This window comes from Muntiacus reevesi, chromosome 3 (genome assembly GCF_963930625.1).
Source record: "Muntiacus reevesi chromosome 3, mMunRee1.1, whole genome shotgun sequence".
NCBI lineage: Eukaryota > Metazoa > Chordata > Mammalia > Artiodactyla > Cervidae > Muntiacus > Muntiacus reevesi.
This window is the reverse complement of record NC_089251.1, coordinates 249,767,406-249,793,817: the sequence shown is the minus strand read 5'-3', so window position 1 is coordinate 249,793,817 and position 26,412 is coordinate 249,767,406. Positions and strand designations below refer to the sequence as shown.

The 26,412-nt window shown below is 40.4% G+C and overlaps 1 protein-coding gene and 1 long non-coding RNA gene across 2 annotated transcripts in view; one reads left to right on the top strand and one right to left on the bottom strand.

Annotated features, from left to right (window-relative positions):
* The window catches only part of LOC136165419 (uncharacterized), an 80,520-nt gene that overhangs the window by 23,460 nt on the left and 30,648 nt on the right, over positions 1–26,412 (bottom strand). Inside the window, exon 2 of the long non-coding RNA XR_010662507.1 lies at positions 2,062–2,312. This is a non-coding gene — a long non-coding RNA (uncharacterized lncRNA). The remainder of the gene's footprint in view (positions 1–2,061; positions 2,313–26,412) is intronic.
* LOC136162950 (uncharacterized) overlaps positions 22,279–26,412 on the top strand; it is a 49,565-nt gene continuing 45,431 nt past the window's right edge. The window contains exon 1 of the mRNA XM_065927378.1: positions 22,279–22,334. Coding sequence (XP_065783450.1) covers positions 22,279–22,334 — 56 coding nt within the window. The remainder of the gene's footprint in view (positions 22,335–26,412) is intronic.

The following is a 26,412-nucleotide window of genomic DNA, read 5'->3' as shown; positions in this document are numbered from 1 at the left end:
AGTAAACAGCACAAATCTTAAGTACACATACAGCCCAATCATTTTCTAACATATTACATACCATGTTAACCACTGCCTAGATCAGGATATAAAACATTTCCATCACCTAGAGCGTTCTCTTGTGCCCCTTTCTAGTCAATAACCCTCTTCGCACTGAAGTAGCTAGAATTCTGATTTTTATTTCTATAGACTAGCTTTGCCTGTCCTTGAAATTCGTATCAATGGAATCACACATTATGGACTGTTTTGTATCTGGCTTCTTTCACGTAATGTGACATATTTAGATTCATCTTTGCTGTGTGGGTATCAGTATCTCATTCCTTTTTATTGATGAATGTAGGGAAAGAAGGCAGTTTGTTTATCCATTGACCTGTTGATGGACATTAGGCTTGCCTGGGCTGGACTGTCATGAATAAAGCTGTGATGCGCGTCTTTGTGCAAGTCTTCTTGTGGGCATATGCACTCTGAGGGTGTGTTCCTAGGAGTAGAATTGATTTGTCATAGGGCAGCAGGGTAGACAGGTAGATGGGCTTCCCTGGTAGCTCAGATGGTAAAGAATCTGCCTGCAATGCGGGAGACCTGGGTTCGATCCCTGGGTTGGGAAGAACCCTGGAGTAGGGCATGGCAACCCACTCCAGTATTCTTGCTGGAAAATTTCCAGGGACAGAGGAGCCTGAAAGGCTTCAATCCATGAGGTCACAGAGTCAGACGCAACTGAGCAACTGAGCACACAGAGTCGGTGTACGTCCCCGCAGAGAGGCGGCTGTCCCTCTCCCATCCTTCATGGAGCTGGGCAGTCCCGTCACTAGGCAGATTGTTTTCTGGAGTCTAGATGACGGTTCAAAACTCAGATTTCTTAGCAGGGCATGCTTCACAAAACAAATCCTACTTAGGTTTCCCTGTGTCCCTGAATCACATGGTAGACTTCAGCCTCAGGAAGTCTCAGTCATTTTAAAACCCATCTCCTTCTGTTCAGGTAATCATCTTTCCTCTGATTTACAGTGGCTGGCCTGCAGGTGTTGAAAAGGTGGTCTTGATTTAGCCAGAGAGCAATAATCCCAGAAAGTGTATTTCCCTGGCTACCTCCCCCTCCCCACCTACCCACCATCAAAGCCAGCCAGCTCCTCACTTCCTCCAGCTGTGAATCTGTAATGTGCCTTGGGTCATATTCGTGTCATTGGTAGCAAACCCTTATAATTCTGCCCCCCAAATCTGAAAGAAAAAAATACCCACAGGGATCAAGGAGAGTGTCTCCTTACACAAATCTTTTTTCTGATAAGAGGTGACCCATAGCCAGAACCAGAGATTTATATATGCATTTTGACATAAATCTGCATCTGTAATTATGAGTCATAACGATCTTTATAGGCTGCACTAAATTGGTGAAGAAGAGTTACTGTTATTGACAAAGCATTGACCTGAACATTAGTGGAGGAAGAGCTAATCATTTTCCCCCCCCTGAGAAGAGAGACTTCTTTTTTAACTGTGAATTCCTTCCAACCCAGACCGTTGTTAAATATCTTTCCATCTGAAAATAAAGGTAACTGAGCCTCCCAAACATATCCTATACCTTCACATAATTATAGGTCTATAAAAATTTTACAACCCATTCTGGAAGCTTTTTTGATCCTTTCCAAGACAGTGGTCAAGATTTGCAAGGTGACTGAGAGACTGATCTAGATCTTTTGAAAGCAAGTGGTCTGCAAGATACACTCCCGTCTCTCGAAAAGACCAAAGCCTATTTTTAGCCAGGCAGGCAGGCTGCTGTTCCAAGCCTGGCTCCACCATTAGCGTTAATAGAGCTGGGGGCGGCCGACTGCTGTGTAGGCGGCCCAGAAAATGTACTCTTTAGAGCAAGGGAAGGTTAAAGTGAGCTTTAAATCACAGCCTTATCATACTTGCATGTTATTGGCAAGTCTGCCTAAAAATAGAATCTCATTACTTTAATTCTACAGTATTCTTAGGTGTGCCAACCTTTATTATTAATAACAGCTTTTCACATTTATATAGCACTGTCTGCTTAAGGGAACTTCACAAATTATACACATAAAACTTTCCTACCTTAATGTAACCAGCGCCGGGTTAGGAGGGCAGGAGATGGTGGTAAGCAGCGGCTCTCAGACTCTCTCCAGACAGGAGGCATCCAGACAGTGGCACCAGGTGACTCTAAGCAAAGCCGCTCTTTGAAGTTGAGCCGTTTTAATTCTTTGAAAGCAGGCTGTGTCTTTCATCGAGGGTTTGCAGGGGCACTGGAGACTACCGTTGTAACCCTCAGGAATAACAGGCTTCCTGATATATCTAGCCAGTCTTAGCTGGATTTTGGAAAGAACAAGGGTGACAAATATGGATACCTTCTCCCAGACCCCAACCAACCAGGTGCTTCTGAAGAAGTTTTCTGTGGGCTCCCAAACCCAGCTATTTAGATTGGAAGAAGGCTAGAACATTATGACCCAGGAATCGAACCTGGGTCTCCTGCATTGCAGGCAAATTCTTTACTGTCTGAGCCACCAGGTAAGTCCTATCTACATTTAGGCTTGTACCAATTCCTCACCAAAGTTGTGCGAAAGAGTTAATAGAGTAAGAAGAGTATTTTCTGGATAAAAGCAATGTGGATGTGTAAGAATGCTTATGGGCATAAAGCAGTGTTGTAGGCAAGATTCTGGTTCAACCATGTAGCTTAATAACTATAGGAGTGTGTGTGTGTGTGTAAGAAAAAGAGGTGATAGCTGTGTGTTGGCAATAGGTATTCAGACAGCCTGCAATCCAGTGGCTCAAACATAGGAATGGGATGCTAATACCTATACAGTTAGGACATTTTAGTGTCAGCACGTGTCATCTAAAGAAGAAGCCTAAGTCAAGACTTCCAGCATAACAAACATTTATGGAGTGCCTCCTCAGAGTCAAGCACTGTTATATAAAAAAAGAATGGATATGAAAATACCAAATTAGACATAGTCTCTACCCTCCAGCAGCATAGTCGGGGAGCAGATAAGTAAAAGAGAATTTCAATCAGTGGGAAAAGCACTTGGATGAGAACAGAGTATACAGGTATTTATGGGAGCCCAGAGGAAAGGAAAATAATCAGGTCTTGAACAGTCAGGGAGTGCTTCCTGGAAGAAGCACATTTCAGGAGGAGCAAGGAGACAGAGCCAGAGAGGAGGGAGGAGAAAGTTCCTAAAGGCAAAGAGCCCTCCAGACAAGAAAGGGACACAATCCTAGAACTGAAAATGAATCAGTAGGACTGGAGTGTGTCTCATGAGGGGCAAATAGTGGCCACTGCAGGAAAGAGAAGGTTCCTCAAAGGCTGTATGTGCCACACTAGGGAGCTTGGACTTTCTCCTGAGAATAACGAGACTTTACAAAATAGTATTTTAATGGAATAGGACTCCTTCTATTTTGAAATATAGCAGGTAAGATATTTCAGTTCATTCTATGTCTTACCTGTACTTTTTTTTTTTTTTTGAGCTACACCTCATGGTTTGTGGGATCTTAATTCCCCAACCAGGGACTGAACCCACACATTCAGCAGTGATAACACAGAGTCTTAACCCTTGGACCACCAGGAAAAACTCCCCCTCTACCTGCACTTTTGAAGCTAGCCTTCATCCTCTCTAGCCCCTTAACTTCCCTTCTCTTACCTCCATAAAGACTGTCTCAGGATAACTACATCTCAGCATTACATCAAAATAAGCACACTGGGTCTTCCTATGAACTCAGAAGTCCAGGCTCAGAGGTGACTCCTACAAAATGTTACAGAGTTCTGTGCTTTTTAAGTGCTCTTTAAAGCACGGGAAGAGGGACAAAGGGGCGCTGCACACAAAAAAGGCATTTCCCACACATCAGCCTTGATAAATATGCCTGTTCAGGAAAGCAAAGGTGAACTGGAAAGCCGATCTGGAAAAGAATGCACATGTTTATGCTTCCGAGATGGAGAGATGCTACATGAAAGGCTGGCCTCTTGGCACTGGGAACTCCTCTCATGGCACCTCACCGTGTGTACAATGTTTGCAGGCAGTTTCTATCCTGCAAAGCTTCAGGGTGACTTGCTGGCCCCAAGGATCCCAGATTGTGGTGGCAGAAACACCTCTGAAGGCTTCTGGGAAAAGGTCAGTTCAGCTGCCTTTCTTCTCTGTCCCTTCCTTCCTTGCTTGATCCCCGGGAAGACTCTCATCAACCCCCCGCCCCCCCAAGTCCCGTGCTTCTCGTGGATTTTGGAGAACATACTGTGATTGCTAGTGTGGACATAAACAGGAAAAATAAGACTGACTATTATGGGCTGAACCTTCCCCTTGGAAATTTTGCTTTGAGATGCTAGTCAAGTTTTCTCAAGTGTTCGGTTGAGGGGGATTGAGACCTGGGCTCAATCCCTGGGTTGGGAAGATCCTCTGGAGAAGGGGAAGGCTACCCACTCCAGCGTTCTGGCCTGGAGAATTCCATGGACTGTATAGTCTACGGGTTGCAAAGAATTGGATACGGCTGAGCGACTTTCACTTTCACTTGGTAAAATTCTGTTCACATTGACAATGGTGCATTGTCAATGGGAAAGCAATTTGACTATATATATACATACATATATATGTGTGTATATATATATAATATATCAGGATCCATAAAAATGTTCACTTTTTAAAAACCAATCATGTAGTTTCTTTTTGCGAATCTTTTCTGAGGAAATCATCCAGAATGTAGGGAGGAGGGATATGAACATAAATATATTAATCACAGTGCTATTTAAAATATTTTACAATTAACAACAACCTGAATATCTACCCATAGAATTCTGGTTAAATTCATATTAGTATATCTAATCAATGGAATATTGGTAACTCAATTCTGAGGATCCACTGGGAATTTTCAGTAGGATTCTGTAGTGACTTTCGCCCAGGAGGAAGGTTTGAAAGAACAAACTTAATGGACTCTTTCTATTACAGCTTCCTTTTGAAAGGGGTTATTTTCAAAATGACCAGTCAATTCTGCTTTTCCAAAGGTGAGCGTAATAGAAGGGTGGTTCTTTGAGTGCAGCCACCAAACCCCAGCCTCCTGAGAGACCTGCGTGCAGACCAGGGAGCATCAGTCAGAGCTGGACACCGAACAATAGACTGGCTCCAAAAAGGAAAAGGAGTACCTCAAGGCTGTATATTGTCACCCTGCTTGTTTAACTTACGTGCAGAGTACATCATGAGAAACTCTGGGCTGGAAGAAGCACAAGCTGGAATCAAGATTGTGGGAGAAACATCAATAACCTCAGATATGCAGATGACACCACCCTTATGGCAGGAAGTGAAGGAGAACTAACGAGCCTCTTGATGAAAGTGAAAGAGGAGAGTGAGAAAGTTGGCTTAAAGCTCGACATTCAGAAAACTAAGATCATGGCATCCGGCCCCATTATTTTATGGCAAATAGATGGGGAAACAGTGGCTGATTTATTATTTTGGGCTCCAAAATCACTGCAGATGGTGACTGCAGCCATGAAATTAAAAGACACTTACTCCTTGGAAGGAAAGTTATGACCAACCTAGACAGCATATTAAAAAGCAGAGACATTTTTTGCCAACAAAGGTCCATCTAGTCAAGGCTATGATTTTTCCAGTAGTCATGTATGCATGTGAGAGTTGGACTATAAAGAACGCTGAGTGCCAAAGGATTGATGCTTCTGAACTGTGGTGTTGGAGAAGGCTCTTGAGAGTCCCTTGGACTGCAAGGAGATCCAACTAGTCTCTAAAGGAGATCAGTCCTGAGTGTTCATTGAAAGGACTGACATTGAAGCTGAAACTCCAATCCTTTGGCCACCTAATGGGAAGAACTGACTCATTTGAAAAGACCCTGATGCTGGGAAAGACTGAAGGCGGGAGGAGAAGGGGATGACAGAGGATGAGATGGTTGGATGGCATCACCGACTCAATGGACATGAGTTTGAGTAAACTCCAGGAGTTGGAGATGGACAGGGAGGCCTGGCGTGCTGCAGTTCATGGGGTGGCAAAGAGTTGGACATGACTGAACAACTGAACTGAACTGAACACAGCGTTGCCTCTAGCGATAATAATCCAATTAAAAAAATAAACAAAAGCAATTTTACAGAAACTATTGGTGCTATATAGACCAGTTCCAGAAGAATCATTAGCCAGCATAGCCTTTTAGAAATTAAAATTCCTTTTCTGTCTTGTCACTTTAGTGCCATTCCTTGCCAAGCTGAAGACAAAAGTGCACAGTATTTTTGGTTGGTGGGGTTCTTCACTATCAGTCTTCACTCTCCGTCTTCACTATGGGGAGAGCCTTCTGCAGTGATGGACACCAGACAACTCTGCCTTGGGGAGTCATGTTTGACTTTATAGACACAGAGGAAAGGAAGGAGAAGGCTGAATCTATAGAACATGAGTTTATTTGCTATGGGAACATATTCCTCAAAAATGGATCCATTAGCACATCAACTGTCATCTGATGCAATTACATGAGACAAATATTGGTTTCCTTAGAGTAAGAGCATTGTTCTTAAAAATAGTCTTTCACATAACATATGGAGCTCTCCCTTGATGAACATAAGTAGTTAGTCACTCAGTCGTGTCCATCTCTTTGCGACCCCATGAACTATAGCCCACCTGGCTCCTCTGTCCATGGGATTTCCCAGGCAAGACTACTGGAGTGGATTGCCATTTCCTTCTCCAGGGGATCTACCTGACCCAGAGATTGAACCCAGGTCTCCTACCTTGCAGGCAGATTCTTTACCAAATGAGCCACCAGGGAAGCCCTGATAAACATGATGTACATCTTTTATTACATTTAAAGCTTATTTTTTTGAGCCAAGTCCCCTTTTCCTTGCTCACACCCAGCTCCTGCTCCATCATACCTTCAGGCGGGGTCAGACTGGCTTCCCACCAGGTGTTCATACTGCCCCCGGAGAGTTGGAGCCCAGAAAGAGGAGGAAGTGGCCAGGCTGCCCACACTTCTGGAAGCAGCTCCCACTGAGCCAGTCTGAAGCCCTGAGCGAACTGATTCTCTTGTCAAAAGTAAAAACAAGGGTGAGGAAGCCCTTGCTTTGTTCTTGACAATCATAAAGGCTCAACCTGTTAAATGGAGGATGTGCTTATGCCTGTCTGTACCATTTCTCCACCAGGCAGACTCTCTTGAACTGAACTGGAAATAAGCATGTGTTTGCCTCTCCTTGTCATTTCTGCTGTTTCAGAAGAGGTGTTTATAAAACAGGTAAAGTTCAGCTTCTTGGCCTCTCAGCTCTAGAATGTGAAAACTGTGGAAGAAGGCCAACATTCTGAGGCCCAAGGAAAACTGCCTCTCTACCCCGTGCATGGACGAAGAAGCACAGAATGAAAAGCACAAAATCACTGCACCATCTCTCAGAAAGCTTGCTCTGAGATGCTTGATGAGTTATTTGTGTCTCTTCATGGATTTTTTTTTCTTTTTTTTTAGAAAATGAGGTGAGACACTTTTTATTTTTCCCTCCTTAGGAGTCTTAGATGTTGTTTAATCTCAAGTGAACTTAATTCACATTTTCCTGGCAGTGTTAGCAGTATTAGTTATTGGCTCAAACCATTTTACCACTGCATCGTCCCACCAGTCAGCAATCAGGGATCTAATTAGCTCTTTGCTTTAATGACAATAGTTAAATTTGCATTATTAATTTAAATATTACAGACTCTATGGACTTGAGCACATAGCTGACATAAAGATGTAAAATGAATAATATGGTGCCAGAAAACACCAGAGTCATTATTCCCATCATGTTCAAACTTCTAGCTATAATGATATCAATTAAAACTCTAATCCTAGCAAGAAGCTTTGCTGGTTCTCTTTCATTATAAAAACTGTATTTATATTTAAATGCTGGGCTGGAGTATTCAAGTCATACCTTGCAAAATAGACAGGTCACATATATCACGAGACATAATTACAGTTCTAATTATATTTTTTAATTTTTTAAAAACATCCAAATAGTAAAAATGTAGTAAGTTCTTCAACATCCTGTTCCCTATCTGAATCTTGCTCTTCCTTCTTCCTGAAGTGCTGCAATCACTCTGCAGTGTCAAAACCTGTTTGGGTTGCAAGACAGATGGGACTTTCAAAATGAAATGTACCTATGACTGTTTGCTACTATATATATAAAATGTCTCATTTAGTCTCATCTGTGATTTTCCAAGAGGAAAATGTTTCCAGGAGCAATTTATCTCAGTCCTACAGGTTTGTATCACTGAGTGACCATCTGAAAAAAGAGGACCAGCATCTTTTCTTAAAGGGAAACCGCCTAAGTGTGTTACACGGAGATGTTTGGATGCAACAGCTGAACTGCATGAATTTGTTTTTAAATAAATGAAATACAAAATATGAAATAACTGAAAATATGAACTTCAAATTTTTCATTTAGCATGTGAACCTTTCATTTGACTTCATAAAATAGTTCATACCACTGTCCTTAAGAACAACTGGTAGAAAACATAAAATCAATAGACAAAGACATTATTCATTTTTGTGCCAGTCTGAGCTTTCTGGCCTCCCAGTTATCTAACCAGCTCTCTGCTGAGTAAACCAGTTTAGCGCTTCTTTGGCACAAACTCCCTCCCCTGTTAAAGTAGCACCCGTCTTTGTCAATGCTGCAAGCCTCCCCGTCCCCCGCAAAGACTCCTTCAATCTCCTAACTCTAGTGCCTCCTTTGTGGCTATTATTATTATTATTATATCTTTGACTGAAGATTCTAATTTCCCCTCTCAAATAGGTTCCTTGTGGTCAGGCTCTCTGTGGATTATACCGAGTGATTGGGAGGGATTCAGTAATATGACTGAGTCAGAAATAGCTAAGGAGGAAGGATGCAATGGTTCACCCAGCAGGGATAAAATCTCTCCGCCTTTGAGCATGTAAAATGCATCATTTCAATTTTACAAGACTAACGATAATTTCAGTATTCTAATCACAAGACCTAGGTTTAACTCTACACTGATCACTCATCAGTGTGGTGACCAGGGTCTAGTCCTGTCTGCTCTCCGAGGTTCAGCTTTCTGAGCAGCAAACAGTGAGCAAGAGTGAGGATTACATGTGTAATCCGGTGAGGATTACATAAACGAGGCCTTTGCGGTTTTTCTGGTAAAAGAGGAGGTCTGAATAACAAAGCATGCAACACCCCTCGGTCAACTGGAAATTACCAATAAAAGTGTGAAGGATTATGGCTGCTAATAAATGCAATGAAACTGTGTTTGATTCAGTGCAACCTGGTGGCAAGGAATAAGGATTCAGTCTTCAAAGGAGACAGACAGTACTGGACAAACATCTAGACTTTTTGAAAAATGGGTTAGCCATCAGTCCTATCTTAGGATGGCAGTTTAGGGTAATAGCTAGAATTAGACTATTAGCTCTGAATTTGAATCCTTGTGTTCAAAGTTTAGAATAATAAAAATAGTGTCTGCCTTGTGGGATTCTTGTAAGGATAATTTACAGAAGTCCTTAGCCCAGTGATGGCCTTTTGGTAAGTGTTCAGTCGCTCAGTCGTGTCCGACTCTTTGTGACCCATGAACCGCAGCACACCAGGCCATTATCAAAGAATCAAACTGCATGAAATTCAAATCCAGCTCATCCATATGTACAGATATGCTTCATATTGTTTATAAAGTCACTGCATGTATTGACACCAAAAGATAAGAACCGTCTCATCTGTTTTTCAGGGGGCTGATACAAGTTGCCCAAAAAGGCCCTAACATGGCACTGAATGAATGGATAAAAACATTCAGGTTAGTGTCCAGAATAGGAACAAAATTAATGGCTAGGATGTGTTGACAGGAGCCAGGAAAAAAGTCTAAAGTCCTTCATTTACACATTAGATGATCGAACCTGTGTCTACTAGAGTCTTTTAGAATACTAAGGGCATCATCCTAAGCTGAGCAGAAACTTTAGGTCACACATCAGGAAAGTCCATGATAATGGACTAATGATAACAAGAGTAAACCATTTAGAGATGGTTTACAATGGGCTGAGCACCAGCCTAGGAGGCTCACAAGCATTATCACACTTCTCTTCCCATAACACTCTGTGTGTGCATGTGTGCTAAGTCATTTCAGTCATGTCCGACTCTTTGTGACCCCATGGACTGTAGCCCACCAGGCCCCTCTGTCCATGGGATTCTCCAAGCAAGAATACTGGAGTGGGTTGCCATGTCCTCCTCCAGGGGATCTTCCTGACCCAGGGATCAAACTTGAGTCTCTTACATCTCCTGCTTTGGCAGGAAGGTTCTTTAACACTAGCATCACTTGGAAAGCCCACCATAACACTCTATCTTGCTTATATTCTTATTCCCATTTTATGGAGGATGTCACTGAAACTTACTGAGGTGAAATTAACTTCACCAAACAGTGAAACAGTGCTGGCACATTGTTGATCTCAGATCACCGGGCTCGCAAGTATTTATTCCTGACATTATATAATACTGCCCCTGTGGAAATGCTTAGGGACGGGGCATCTCAGCTTTTGGAACTCTGGAGACCATGCTAAGTCGACTAAAATTTTGAGTTGCTCAAATTTCAAGACTTACCTGGAAGTAGATCTCAGCTAAAGTGAGTCTCCAGTTGTTAACTCAGGACCCATTTTGAGCCAAAGTCAGCCCCAAATCCTATGAAGCAAGCTTCCACAGAATTAAAAAGATGACACGGCCCATTGGGACCAAAGGCCCATCTCTGTTCTTTGTCCTTGTCCTCTGTCATTGTCCACGTCTTCATCATGTTAAAACTCATGGGGGCAGGGAATACTTAGCAAATTAATAGAAGAAAAGTCCTTACTTTCCTAGCTCATAAAAGGTTGATGCCTTCCAGCCATGCTACTGAAAAGAATGGGATTTATGCTGCAACTTTCTTCCCAGATGGAAAAGTGCTTTAAAAATAATGGATCTAATGCAATTCATTGGTAGTGAGTAAATTTGTCACCGTGGATGCTGTATTAACTCTCTAAGGCCAATTCAATTGGGGATTCAATAAATCAGCTCTTTCAGGGTATCTCCTGATGTCCCACTGGTTAGAAAGAGTCCTAAATAAATAACAATTTGATCTTTCTGATTCTTTAATCCTTGAAATATGCTTTTAAGAAATGTGGAAAGGCTTTATGCCTCCATTTTCCTTCTAGAGAAGCCGAGGAATCTGTGCAATAAAGAAGGAAGCAGGAGACCTCAGATCATGCCCAATTCTATGACCATTTCAACTCCAGTGACATGAATATCTTCCAACTTATTCTTGGATCGTGTTTTTAAAAGTCATCAGCAAAACCATGCTTGAGACCATTTCCCTGACTCGGTCACCTTAGGTGAAACTGAAACTACCACCTTAAGTATTTTGCTCTCCTGAGCTCGTTTTCATTCTTACCCTTGGCTGTTCTGAAAGGTTTCACTCTTTGAAGGGGCACTGCTTCTCCATGCATTACTTACTGGATATTTCCTTCACACTAAGCTGAAGGTCATTGTTTACTGAGCCAAAGTTGGCACTGAGAATGGAAATGAATGAGAAAGGATGTGTGTTTGAATTCACATCATGTTATTTATGCCCATGGGTCCATGGCATGGAGCACGTATAAAGATTTTTCTATTTATTTATTTGTGTGAACTCCAGGGGTCCTTCAAGAAATGAACCAATAGGCACTTCCCGGGTGGTTCAGTGGCTAAGACTCCACACTCCTAATGCAGGGGGCTGGGGTTCAATCCCTGGTCAGGGAGCTAGATCCCATGTGCTGTAACTGAGAGTTTGCATGCTGCAACTAAAGCTCCCACGTGCTATAAATAGGACCTGGCATAGCCAAATAAATAAATATTTTTTTAAAAAGAAATGAATATAGCACAAAATTGAATTTTGGCAAAGAAAATTGTATTAGAGAGCAATGCGGGATATCATTCTGCAGTGTTGTTCTCTAAACAGAATTCCCTTGGAAAGGTAAAACTGACACATCTGGCCTTACTCAGCTGTTTCGTGGGTTAAACATTGACTGTGGGGGAAAAAATAAATTCTGAACTCGAAGGGAAGCCATTCCTTATAACTCGATGGATAATAATTCTGTAGTTGTGTCGTTTAGAAGTCCATGTAATGCTCTTTAATTCTGGCGTATCTTATGTAGGATTTGAAATGTCTTGAGGGATTTGCTGGAAGCCTTGTTTTATTTTGTTTTAAACAAACAATGTTTTATTTTGTTCTAAATACGGAAGGTGGATCAGAATTGATAGGATATTTTTGTATACCTTAAATAAGAAGGCCCATTTTTAATATGATCATGATTTTGGCAACCATGTCTCTTGACTAGTAGTTAGTATTGTTATAATTCACTGAGTATTTTATTCTGACACTGTCACCATACATCACTCAGTATTTCTGGACTTTTTCAGATTCTCTCCTGTAGGTAATTTGCCTTCTTTGGTTACCTGATGGATGGTCTTGTATGGAAAAAAATACTAAAATCCTTCAAAGAACAATGTATATAACTATTGTGAATTCTGCATTAAAGTGGTCTAGAAGCTTATTACAAGTACAGATATTTGGTTCATTTGCTTTTTCTAACTTGCCTTTTTCCATATTGCAAAGCATGTTAAAATGTTGTTTGTCTTGCTATAGACCGTGTTATTTGTGAAAAGTCTGCACAGAGAAAGAAAACACAGACCGTGTTGTTCGAAGAATCATTAAGGAGATATTATTTCAGATCATAATGTGATTAGAGTCCTTTAAAGGAAATGTGAGTGTTAATATTTTCAGCTTTTACATAGGAATGTAACTGTGACTGATTAAGGGAAAAGTCAGCTAATTTAAAATGTTTAAATTTAGTGTTAAACCAGGTAATATATCTGAAATTACAAAAACTAAAACAACTTCAACTCTGGCTCAAAAGCAATTCAGGGTCAGATAAACACTGTTTATAATAAACAACATTCTAATTTGTAGAATTAAATCTTAAAAGGAGTCGAAGGCAAAAGAAAATTCCTTACAAATCTGCCATGTTCAAAGTATCCACTTCAAAAGAGATCTTTTTTATCTTCAATTTATTCCAACAAAAATTCTCTTGGGCTTTTATTTCAAAAGATGAAAAATGAGCCATGGCAGTCAGTGGTGCATGGCGACTATTTATCTGTTTACACCTATCCATGTGATTGCTAGAAAAAACCAGATTAGACTTTGAATGTGATATGAAGAATGTATGCTGCTTCACAAGCCCATATGCCTCAGAGGAGAAATAGGTTAAAAACTCAAAACTAAGTTTTAGAAACGTATGGTTTTATTTTGAGGAACAATAATTCAAGGCCTGGTTTTTTTTCAGGTAAAATATATACGCTCAATTTTAAAATAAACATATACAGCAAGTCAATTCATGGTTTATAATTTTCCCAAACAAAAACTCATGAAGCTAATTATTTAATAATGTTCATGTTATAGTTTATATGACAGGGGCCTATCTGAAAAATACCTAAACATCTACATTTGATTAATTGAAGAATATTGTAAATGCACTAGAGAAGCCTTTTATAGATTGACTTCTTTGGCAAATACCTTTACAAAGCAAAGGGAGTCTTATGAAATTATTAATAGCTCTGAATCATTCTCGTTCGTAGTTCCTGATTTTCATAGATTGGACTTTCTTTTAAGAGAGTGTGCACCTGTAGGAAATTTTATACGGCAAGCAACCACACTGCCATAATCAGAAACCAAATTCATTTTCGGAGGAAAGTAGGAAATACACAATGGCATACGCGCCTCTTTTACGACCACATCTGCACAGCTCAGGGAAAAGTTTGCAGATACGTCTGCTGATCACATTACAAGGCTGTTATGAGAGAATAAAGTTGCACCTTTGATGGGCTATTGCAGCTGGGTTAGAGGTCCCCAGTCATTAGAAGTTTTGCATGTCATAGAGCAGAGCAGATTGGAGACTCGGAAATACTTTATACAACTAGCTGAATTTTGGTCATTTCCATCAAATATCAGTGGACCCGTTAAACAAAGATGAACAACACACAGACATACACACACCTCAATACACCCCGGCAATAAAGATGACTTTAGGTAATTTCTGATTTTCCCCTCCATGATAGAAAGTCCATTGTACCCATGCAGTGCCTCCAGGACACCAGCTGAGAACAAAGCTGCTTTCAGAGGCAGTAAGTGGTTTCATTCTATTAATGTCCAGGTGATATGTGAAGCCCATTATCACATCACTAATGTGGCAGCAGACATTCCCCGGCCAACCCCAGGTAGCCCCAGTGTTTGAGGATGTGGGACTGGTAAAGGTAGGCCTCAGAAACACTTTTAATTTTCTGCTAGTGTCAATGAATGCTAACCACAACCCCAAAAGTCATCTTTTAAATTTCAAAAGAAGATGAAATTGAATGCCACATAAAAGATCACAGGAAACATTTAAAGAAAACAATTTGCAGGATTTAATTGAAGGGTTTTGGAGAAGTGTTTGTGTTCCAGATGTTAACATGTGGCATGTTATCAGAGAAGGCTTGGAATATGAGGGGGAAGGCTATTGATGTAAAAAATGAATAATTCCAGTTTCCTGTCACAACACATGCAGGGAGTGGGAATCATCCCTAGCGTCCACTGTCTCCTGAGGACCCCTCATAGTACATCGGGGCTACCTTGGTGGTCTCCAGCTGGCACTGTGCCCTGTAAAGTTAATTTAACTTGTGAGCAGTAGAAGTGACTCCTAGACGCACCAAGCTACTAAAATACAGATATAAATAGCCAGGCTGAAACCAGAATCCACAACATGAGGCAAAATAACCACAGCCACCTAATTTTGAAAAGATATTGGACAATGCTGCACATGTTCTTGTTTAATATTTTGTCAATGATTCCAAATCCATTTTCCCCAGAACTGTCATTTCTTTTACGATAAAGAACCTACCTTAAGTAAGAGGAAATTCATAGTTTTCCAGATTGCAATGAATGTCTCCCAGTAAGTCTGATTTCTTAAATGAGCTATGTTACTTTAAAAACAGTTAAGATTTGAATTCTAGGTAAAAATTTTAAAATCCAAAACGAATAAAGTAAAATCAATATTGATTATTAGGAGTAAAAGTGCTAAATGAGACTATAAAACCTTTTAAGAACTAAGAGCAGAAAATTTCCAGTAAAACTACGATAAATTACTACTAAATAACCAGAATATTTGCATGGAATTTAGTGTGAGTACCTCAGCCTCCCCCCCTCGCTTTTTTTTTTAAAGTAGGGTATTATTGGTTCAGTCGGAAAGATTTTCCAGTAATATTACAAGACCAGCATCACTTTGGCAAGTTACCTTCTCAACTTACATTTCATTATGTTCTAAAGAAACCTACTTTTAAAATTTCTAATGCTTTTAAAAATTCATTTTAAAATATCACTTTGTTTTTTGGCCCTCGGGTCTTTCAGAGCTTAATGCATACCATCGTCACACTAAAGTGAAAGCAAAACCATTTTATTAAGAGACTACATTTTAATATTGAACACAATGTTCTGACAGCAGATATTCTTGATGACAAGTTAAAAAGAATAAAAAAGGTTCTATTCTTTACTGTGTTCTTATAAGATCTGACCCAACTTTTCAGTAAATTGTCTTGAATGGGCAAACACTAGCAAGATCCAAATCCCCCATAAAAATTGCTTTAATCAGGGTAGAGCCTGGTGGTGATTTCAGGTCAAAGAACCCCAACATTACATCTGTATGTCAGCATTTAAACATATTTAAGAACTTTTCATTCTAGAACACTCTGAGGGCTTCATCTACACTGAAATCCACTGTCTGGAGCAGCACTGAAATGCCCTGCAGTATACTATTGTTCCCTTTAGCGACAAGAAGAATTCTGGTACTTCTTGACAGCTGCTTCTCTGCCTTTCCCCTTCTTGTTTCGTCCCATCTTTTCTATTTGATCTATCTACTTACTTTTGGGGGGGAAATCTATAGCTAATACAGATTTCTGACTTTCTAGCCATCTTTGAGGTTTTATTCATTCATTCAAAGAAAACAAGAGGGAAATGGAAACATTCTTAACCTGAACAATACTCATGCTCCTCATAATTTTTGTTGACTGGGTCCCCTTTCCCCATCTTAGGGGTGACATGGAGTGACAGCGATGTTCAAAATTCTTGCAGGCACCCAGAAAAATTGTGGGAAGTGCCCTGAACTGACACCAAGCAGGTCTGACTCACCCAGTTGATCTCTCTTTGTGCTTGAAGAGTCTACCCAAACGACAGACTGAGAAAGACTCATGAAAACCGTACCTGGGTATACTTCAAAAGTATTTCTTCCAATGGTTCATTTTTTTTTTAATTGTTAAATTATCAGAGTGGTATTCCCAGGACTCTAACACTGTAAGTTCTCAGTTTAATAGGAATTCCTCCAATGGTTCATTTTGCAAATGAGAAAACTGAAGCCCAGGAACTCGAAGAGTTAATGGAGGATCAGGACTAGAGTTCTGCCCCCTGAGTCCCATCCCATGGGTCTTGGGACACGTGACAATTTCTCTGAGCACCTGCAGTTTTGCTGGTTGGTTACTTCTGAGAAAACTTTTGATGGAAACTCTTTAAATGACCTTAACCATTTAGGCATTCTGGGCAGTGTGCAACCACCCAGAGCTCCCAAGCAGTTTCTGAACACACAGGGAGGTAAACCCCAACAATGTTAGGACTGATGCTTCAGACTTACTAGGATCTGTGTTTGATCCCCCAGATCCCTCAGTCATGTTGTCAGTACATTACAACTCATAATTGTCAAATTTTCTACAACAATCATGCATTACTTTTATAACAAAATAGTTATTATTATAAAAATCTTTTGACATCACTTTATAGTTTATAAAGTACTAACTGCCTTTCATGGAGTTATTCATCGTAACTTCACAAAGACTGTGACATAGCATCAGTGTCCCCATTATACAGATGAGGAAACTGAGACTCAGGGATAAAGTGATTTGCCAATACTCAACTGCTATGAGGTGGCAGAACAGGAACCTGAAACCCAAGTCTTCTGATTCTAAATGTTTCTCCTGTTACATCCCAGTCCTCCCGGATGTGAACTTTCCTCTGTCCATGGAATTCTCCAGGCAAGAATACTAGAGTCGGTTACCATTTCCTTCTCCAGGGGATCCGCCCGACCCAGGGATCAAACCCGAGTCTCTTATGTCTCCTGCATTGGCAAGCGGGTTCCTTACCACTAGCGCCACCTGGGAAGCCCATGAGCTTTCCAATGGCTTTCCTTATAAGTTTTCATGAGCATCTTGATAAACTCAGGTCTCCCAGAAGCCCAGATGTTTTTTTCCAACTACTGCCTGGCTTCTAGTTCTCTTTTTTGCTTCTTCTTTTAATCTCTTTTGCATTTAATTTTGAGAGAACAAGATACTGATGAGATTGATTGTGGCCTGGGGACACTTCAGGGTTGTGAGCTAGGAAGTCCACACTTAGGGAATCTGAGTGAGGTGGTACCAAAAAGGTACATCACACAGCTGGGAACGCATCTTTTCAGAGACTTATGTACTTTAAGTGCACACTTAAAAAAAAAAAAAAAAAAAGCCTCCTGTGAATTAATTATAACTCCACGTTACTATGTGTATTTAATGACTAAAACTGTCCAATAAAAAAATAAGAACATCAACAACGGAGAAACCCAAGGAATTTAGTAGTTTACTTACTACTAACTTAACATTCACCACAATGCAGGTAGCATCCCTCAGCTCATACAGCTGAAATGCCCTTCTCTGGGAGATGTCTTAGAATGCACAGCAGTTTAAGATCAGGACTGATGTCTGAGCTCTTGGGACAAAAATGAGAGCTGGGGTGTCCAGGAACTGAAGTGAGCTTCCTCTCTTTCCTCAAGGAAGGAATTCCTTTCTGTCATCCACAGCCTTAGCAAAGAAAGAGTGTTGCATGATGGGATCTGCTCGGAGGTCCTTAGGTGACTATCTGGTCATCACTATTATTACTGACATTTAGCTAGATCAAGGCCATGGCTCCAACTAGGAAAAAGTAAAAGATTCCATTGTCTGGTTATGTGAATGGCTGCCATCTTGGATGCCTGCAGCGAAGCTCTATTGTAAAAATGTATGATTCTCTAGTTTTCATGGCTAGATTTCTAGGAAGAATAGTGAAGCTGCAGTACGCACGCCTGTGTATGTCTTTGCACATGCACATATTCATACACATAAGAGTAAACCTTCCTTGGATGTGGAATGCTGGCTTAGGGATAAACTCTGTCCTAGATTATATAAAGATAATAATAGGATAATCTTTTAAGCCACAGTTTTCCTTTCTAGTTTAATTTTGTTTATTAAGCTTTTTATGTACATGTTATTGTTTCTGCTTTGTTTTGTTCGTCTAATTATTCACACTTCTTAGCACATTTCTACTATTTTTTTCAGTTCAGGCTGAGGAGAAATTTGGTAACTTCAAAGCTTTAAAGTAGAATCTAGCATACTGAGTTAATTTCTTCTTTAAGAGGATAAATGTGAAAGCACTTTATGGATTGTAAAGCAATATACAAGTACAAGATGATGTGATCACTAATTTAATCCAACTGATTTTCCATATTCATTCATTAAACAAATATTCTTTTAGTATCTGTATGAAGCAGTACAAAGTCAAGGGTTTTGTAGTGTCAGAGTTGCCTGAGACTCGTATATTTTGGTTTGGAATTGTGAACAGAAAGCTATCCAATAAGTAATGTGCCTTTGAAAATTATTCCTAAATAAAAAGGATAACATACAAAGCATTTCCATTTTAAGTTTGCAAACAACTGAATTTAATTGAGTAAGATTTTGCATACACATTATTTTGTTCAAAGCAGAAGTAATTTCTTAGCCTCATGAACCACAAGAAATTTTACCTGGCTATCAAAGGCTGACTGTACACCATGCAAAGTAGTGTAGCTACTTGGTAAGTGTTTACTTAATTTTATCATTGCAGAAAGCAAATGAGAAGATCTTATGCCCTTAAAAGGATTTTTCTTCTTTTCTGCCTTATTTATTGTTGCTGTTAGTGGGTGGGTATTTTGAGAGGAAGGGGAGGATGAATAATTATTTTGGTGAACTAACTACATTGAGCAAATGAACTGATTTCACAGGCTGGAGGTACTCTAAATGTTCTTTGGTTTTTGATGCCCTTAAATTACATTAGATTCTGTTATTTGAATTTCATTGTCAGAAAGATGTTTTATCTAATTTTATTGGATTGAATAACTTCTGCCTAACTTTATCAAACACTGAGTTTCTTTGTATATTAATAGGAAAAAACAGAAGGCAGAGAGATGGTGGGCGAACAGAATTGTTCTCCAATAAGCTTATACTCAGGGACAATATGGAGAAGGAAATGGCAACCCACTCCAGTACTCTTGCCTGGAAAATCTCATGGACGGAGGAGTCTAGTGGGCTGCCGTCTATGGGGTCACACAGAGTCGGACACAACTGAAGCAACTTAGCAGCAGCAGCAACAAGAACAATAGACACAGGCTTATTTCACAATTTTTGCTTGTGTTCTATATAATGTGCTTTTTGTCTCTCATGGCACAAAAAAGAATATGTATCTCTTTTCCTTTTTAATAACAGACTATGGACAGGAGTTTCAAGCTCCTTGAGGGCAGCAAGGTTATTTTATCTCTCCAGCACATGGCCTGGGTCTGTCCATGTTTGTTAATTAAACAAATGAGTGAATGAATGAAGAAATGAACTATCAATACAAATGAGAGAAGCATGACCTTCTAAACATGACCTAAAGAATAAACAGTGCAGGATTTTCCTGTGTTTTGAGATACAGCACAGTGCTTGACCCATACTATACCTTCACTGAATATTTGGTGTGTGCAAATCCTACTCACAAATGCTAACAACCTTTGTAAGCAAAAAAGAAAAAAGATCTTAGTCATCCAGTCACCCACACTCACTCAATTTACAGATTAAGAACACTGAAGCTCAGAGAGTATCCAATAAATTACAGTCTCCAGAGCATGGCTGGTGGTCTTATCTCCACCTTACATACCAGAAAACTGATCCAGAATGTTTAAATGATTTGTTTAGGACCATCTGGCTAGTTAGCATCAGAAGTAAAGGATTTTTGTTGACACCTCAGTATGCCAGGATAACTATGTGCTCTGCTTAGTCGTTCAGTTGTGTCCGACTCTGTGACCCCATGGACTGTAGCCCTCCAGGCTCCTCTGTCCATGGGATTCTCCAGGCAAGAATACTGGAGTGGGTTGCCATACCCGCCTCCAGGGGATCTTCCCAACCTAGGGATCAAACCCGGGTCTCCTGCATTGCAGGTGGATTCTTTAACATCTGAGCCACCAGGGAAACCCAGGCTAACTATAAACTTTTAGAAATTTTTGTGCCCTGGATGGAAGGGGGGAGCTTCTGGAAATAAGGGGAGCCATCCTGGATTCCACCCCTGCAATATGGAATTGGGAATTCAGTCAGAAGCTGGATCTCTGCAAGCGTTACTCTGAATCAGAGCAGTTGTACATATTTGTGAATGAATAAATTATGATAATACCAGCAGCACTCCCAAAACCAGGGAATAAAGCTGCAGCCAGTATGAAGAGACATTCAGCTGGAATTTAAACACAGTGTCAAGCATACAGACAGTCAGCCTGTGCTATGGTCATGAGCAGTGGGAGTCTCCTAACCTCACTCACTGCGCAGCAGTGTTTTCTCAAAGGGAGGTCTGTGCGATGTTTTCAGAGGCAGGCTGCAAAATGAGGGGACTTCTTTTTAAGAGATACAATGTAGGGACTCTTTCCTCAAATTAAATTTATTCGATTTGAAGGACTGCAGCCTTAGATTGTGGTTCTTTCATTTTATAGTTAAAGTTTCCCTTTTTCTGTGAAACAAAGATGCAAGGAAGACTAGGTGTGTTTGTGTCTTTACTGGACTGAGGGTGGAAGGGAATTGGTAATTCTACGTTGGTCCTCAAATTATTTTTGGAGACCTTTTTAGTTCATGAAATGCCAAGGTAGGGTAGCCAGTGGACCACTTAGAACTTGGCCGTGAGCATATACGGAACCTGTAACCACAAATCACAGTGCTTCCACTCTCACACAGAAGAGGTGTTGACACCAGTCCATCCTCTGCTCCCAGTGTCTGCAGCTTTCTGGATATGGCCCTGACCATAGGCGAAGTTTTCATGGTGTGTTTCTAATTCATTCCCACACTCACCTGGGCTACACTGCAAATCAAGTTGTCACTCCTAGATGCCTTGTTGAATTCTCCTTCCTTGGAGAGACCTCAGAATCGCTGGGTCCCCGCATCCACATAGCATCCCAGTGCACTGGGGTTAGGAGAAGCAGAAGTGGCACTTGTTTCAAATGGCAGCAGAAGCTTCTGCCAGCTTCCCTGTACAGTCCTGTTTTTCATGGTGGGATGCTGATTTCAAACCAGAGAGTCTATTTAGTCAAGAAATGAAACTCCTCGTGTGACACCAGGGCTGTTTAAGATCAGAGCGACACAGTCTACTCTGATCACACACACATGGGGCTCTGAAGTCAGTAAAGAAAGAATCATGCCAATTCTGGGCTCCCCAGCTGTCTGAGAGTTCAAAAGCTTAGATCGTCATGTGCTTTTTGCTATTATTTGTGCTGAGAAGATCTTTTCATCTTTTTTTTTTAAGTTAGTCAGAGCAAATGGGTGGTACTTTTCCTTAAAACAACTTGAACAAAAACTAGAAACAAGATAACATCTGCCACAAATGAAAACTCTATTGTATTTGTTAACTAAAAACTCTGCCAGTGACAGAAAAACCAGTCAGCTAAAACCTGTCAGCTTCCCTATTTGGGGAAATACCACAAGGCTAGACAAATGATGACACTGAGTTTTGAGCCAATATTGAGCTAATCCAATGTAACATACTGTCATACAGCAAACTCAGTGAGAACGTTGGTTTAGCGGAGAAATTATGTAATGTCAGAGAGCGCCAGACTTGCTTAGCTACATGTCTAAGAATGCTTCAAATGGCCTTTCCAAACCAGAGGAACAATTCACTGACCTGGTTTTCCCAATTTGGAACAGTAGTGAATGATGAAGACTTATTTCCCAAAACTTCCACTTTGATCTTCTATAAGCAACCAAAAAAACATAGAATTTGGAGGGGGAAAAAAGTCACATGTTCAGAAGAATGCAGAATACCCGGATGTTGTAAATTCAGTTCCAGGGTCACTGGCTGATAACAGAACACATCTGTCGCATCAGACGCTGTGTTCATCAGCTCATGAACACAAAGGAAAAAACAAAAGGCTGGTGCCTCGGACATTTATAAGGATTCATTCATTTTGATGAGCAAACCTAAGGGGGCGGGGTGGGACATGTACATGGATGCTGACACAGACGGCTTGCTGAAAAGAAAGTTCTGGACCCGGAGGCAATGAAATTGGAATTTTGGTCCAAATTCTGTCATTAACTAGCAATAAGTCTTAGGGAAGTGATTTTGTCTCTTTGGGTTTTACTCAGTTTCATTATATATAAAACAGAAATTAGACTAGACCATCTCCAAGTTCCCAGGCATCTCTGAGTTATTCACTCAGTCGTGTCTGAATCTTTGTGACCCCGTGGGCTGTAGCCCACCAGGCTCCTCTGTCCATGGAATTTTCCAGGCAGGAATACTGGAGTGGGTTGCCACTCCCTTCTCCAGTGGATCTTCCCAAGCCAAGGATTGAACCTGGGTCTCCTGCACTAGCAAGCAGATTCTTTGCAGTCTGAGCTACCAGGGAAGCCCACTTTAGGTGGTGGTGGTTTAGTCGCTAAGTCCTATCCGCCTCTTGGGACCCCATGGACTGTAGCCTGCCAGGCTCCTCTGTCCATGGGATTCTCCAGGCAAGAATACTGAAGTGGTTTGCCATCTCCTTCTAACCCTGTCTAATTCAAACTGCTTATCAAATATCAGGAGAGGACTGTTAAGGGCTGGCAGGGGTTTGAAGATAAATTTATATCATTACCCTCAGGGCATCATGATGATCTTCTGTGGTAGGCCACAGTCCCAGGATTTCAGGACATAGACTGAAATGTCTAAACCCAGGTTTTGCCTCGGATGGTGTGACTCTAGTTCAGGAGATAGGACACATGCCTGAACTGTAATACAGGGTAACCCATGCTAAGTACCAAATACCCACCACAGATACAATATAGAATTCAAAGCCAGGAAGACTTTGCCAAGGTTTGGGGCAGAAAGAATCATTTTCAAGGAAGAGGCAGAGCTTTAGCCTTATCTCTGAAGATAAGAGGCTAGATAAGATAACTTCACTTTCAATTTTCACTTTCTTGCATTGGAGAAGGAAATGGCAACCCACTCCAGTGTTCTTGCCTGGAGAATCCCAGGGACGGGGGAGCCTGGTGGGCTGACGTCTATGGGGTCGCACAGAGTCGGACACGACTGAAGCGACTTAGCAGCAGCAGGATCCTTGGAATTCTAAAATAACAATTAATGTTAATATTAAGGAAAGGCTCTCTAATAGGTATAATAAAGGCCTCCAATGGACTTCCCAGGTAGTGCTAGTGGGAAAGAACCCAGTGAAGGAGATGTAAGAGATGCAGGTTCAATCCCTGGATCGGGAAGAGGGCATGGCAACCCACTCCAGTATTCTTGCCTGGAGAATCCCCATGGACAGAGGAGCTTGGCAGGCTACAGTCCATGGGATCACAAAGAGTCAGACACGACTGAAGAGACAGCATGCATGCATGCAGGCCTCTAATAGGTATAACTACTAATACCATGAAAATTAGCAAAATGTATAAGATTTGTTTTTCCAGCACAGACATTTCATGACAGTTAATTAAAAGTCACTTTGTTTAATCATATCATACAAGCTAAGTACCTTATATGTGACTAAACAACTACCTAATTCTGGTTTAAGACATTGCTTCAAAATAAATTGAAGATGACTGTCAAAAATGATTTCTGCCAAACTTCTAGGATTTCCACTAGAACTTCCCATAATCACCTCCTCACCAGTGGTAATCCTACAGTGGCACATAGATAATTAAAAATAATTAAAACCATTACTTGGCAACTGTAAAGAATTCCTCTCTTGCTATACCACTGACCCTTTCATTTTTAAACTGGTGGACAGGGAGAAGAGAGTCAATTTAACTGTTCGGCCCTTATCAAGTGGCTTTTTTATGTTGGGGAACTTTGCTCAAAGCAAGAAGAAACAAAGACACAAACTCAAGCTTCCCCATGGCAAGTGGGGAAGAGATGAGTGTATTGTATTTTTTTTTTTTTGGTGTCCTGCAAACCTTACAGTGCCCAGGAGAGAAGGGCTGGCAATCCTCAGGGTGCAATTCAAAGTATATAAAATTTAGGATCAGAAACATACAAGAGGCTAATTTCACATAATCGGGCCATTCTGGGTTCGCTCTGATAATGGTTGAAATGGGAAAGACTAAAAAAATAAAAAGAAAGCTGAAGCAAAATGGGAAAACACTTATTTAAAATTAATGTCACACCTCATTTTCAATTAGTCTCTTGTGAACTTTGCCTCATTCCTACACCCTTGCTTGTGTATGCTGAAACCTGTAGACAGCCATAAAATTAGTTTACATAAAAGCACTAATTAACATAGGCCACTTGAGGATAACAAACCAATCTTTTCATCTATTTTTAAATTCTTATTGTGAATCCTTAAAATATGCCTCATTTTAAAGCATCACTGACTCAATTTTAAAACATTGCCAGAACCTGCTTTGCTAATCTGCAAACTCGATAATTCTACCCCAAACCTCAGCGCACTCAGCAACAATTTAATAGCAAATATCTCTAGTGGGACCTCATATTACTATGATTCTATTACTTTTTATATTACAAAAAAAAGTGCTAGCACACTCTAAAGTATTATAAATAGTTCAGACCAGGCAATGCTTGTCAAAATATGTGAAAGTTTATTTTTTGCACTCAGTAACCTGGGATTTTTATCTTATATATTTATAATCTATAATGTGCCTCCCCTAATTAGTATAAAATGTAGATTACTAATCAAATTCCTAGTTTCTGGGCATTTTATTTCTGTTAATATGATTACCAAGGGTGATAAGTTGCATGGTTAATAACCCAATCATGCTACTAAATGCAAATTCTAAACATATCTTAAAATAATTGCATAGATGCCAAAAATTGGCCTCTTTAATTGTATTTTTCTTAGACTGCTAAGCAGCCCTTTCTGTGATTGAGGGCATTGGTGTTTATGCTTTTTGAGGATTTTTAGTTTGAGATTTAAAAGACAGATATAAATCTGGATACTTATTTAATAATTGTTGTAATACATTTCAAATGACATAAAAGAAGTATATGTTCCCCTGTTAACCAGTAATACTTCATATCTTGACAGAGGTCCCTGTAAAATTGTTCAACTTTTGAAATGTTCAAGATTTTTTTGACATTATTATTAGTACCACTGGAAGTTTATGGAAGTATATCAATCTGTAAACACAGAGATAATTCCACATAGAAGAGACTTCACAATGCTTGTTGCTTTTCAGCAATTTCATGCTAGCTCAATTTTTAAATTGATACTGCTCATTTATTCTATGACCACTCTGCTATATATTTATTTGTAACAAATGCTATTCACATCAGTAAATAAATGCACATCAGTCCTTAACAAATGATTCCCATTCTTTATGAGAGATGAATTGCAAAGTGCCGTCTTGATTATAAAGCAAATCCACTACTGATATTTGCACCAAACATGTAAATGCCAGCAACACAGACACATCGATATCCTCCAACCTGCATCCCCAGGCTCTACAAAATGTCTCTAAGGGCTACAGGGTGATGATCTTTTAGCCCACCGCCCACCCCTCCTCCACCCTTCACTGTTTCTCTAGCATGTCCTATCCCTTTAAATTCTCTCTCAACATTAATATCATCGGCTCTTGTTTAAGCATTTATAATGAGCTATAACTATCACAGGAACCAAAATATTCCAGCTCATTCTCTCCCTGTAGGCAGATCTGACCAGCCAGCCAAATCTTAAGGAACAGGCTTCTTGATGAAATCTGAGCTGAACAAAGGACATTTTACATTTAACACAATAAGGGCCTCCTGAGCCACGGCTCGGTCTTGCTCTTGGAATGGAATTTTCCACCTTTCCAGCGAGGGAAGCATAAAACTGCCCTGGGTTTCCTTTGGCAAACCTTCCACCCTACTCCCTTACCATTTTCGTGGTAAAATGGGGACCGGGTCCTGGAGTAAGACTGATTTCGCAGCAGAGTCAAGATGCCAAGAGTGTTCCCTGATCCACTACTCAGGTGCCTGGCAGTGACAAAGGTCAACACGCCTTTGGGGAGTTGAAAAGTCGAATCACCATCTCTTACCAATTTCTTATTCAAACAGTTTAAACTCTGAGCCCACTACTGTTCCAAAATGTATTTGTGCCATGGGCATGGTAGTTGATATGCTTAATTCCCAACTGCTTAGAATCATTGAGAGTTCAAGCTCCTTCTTT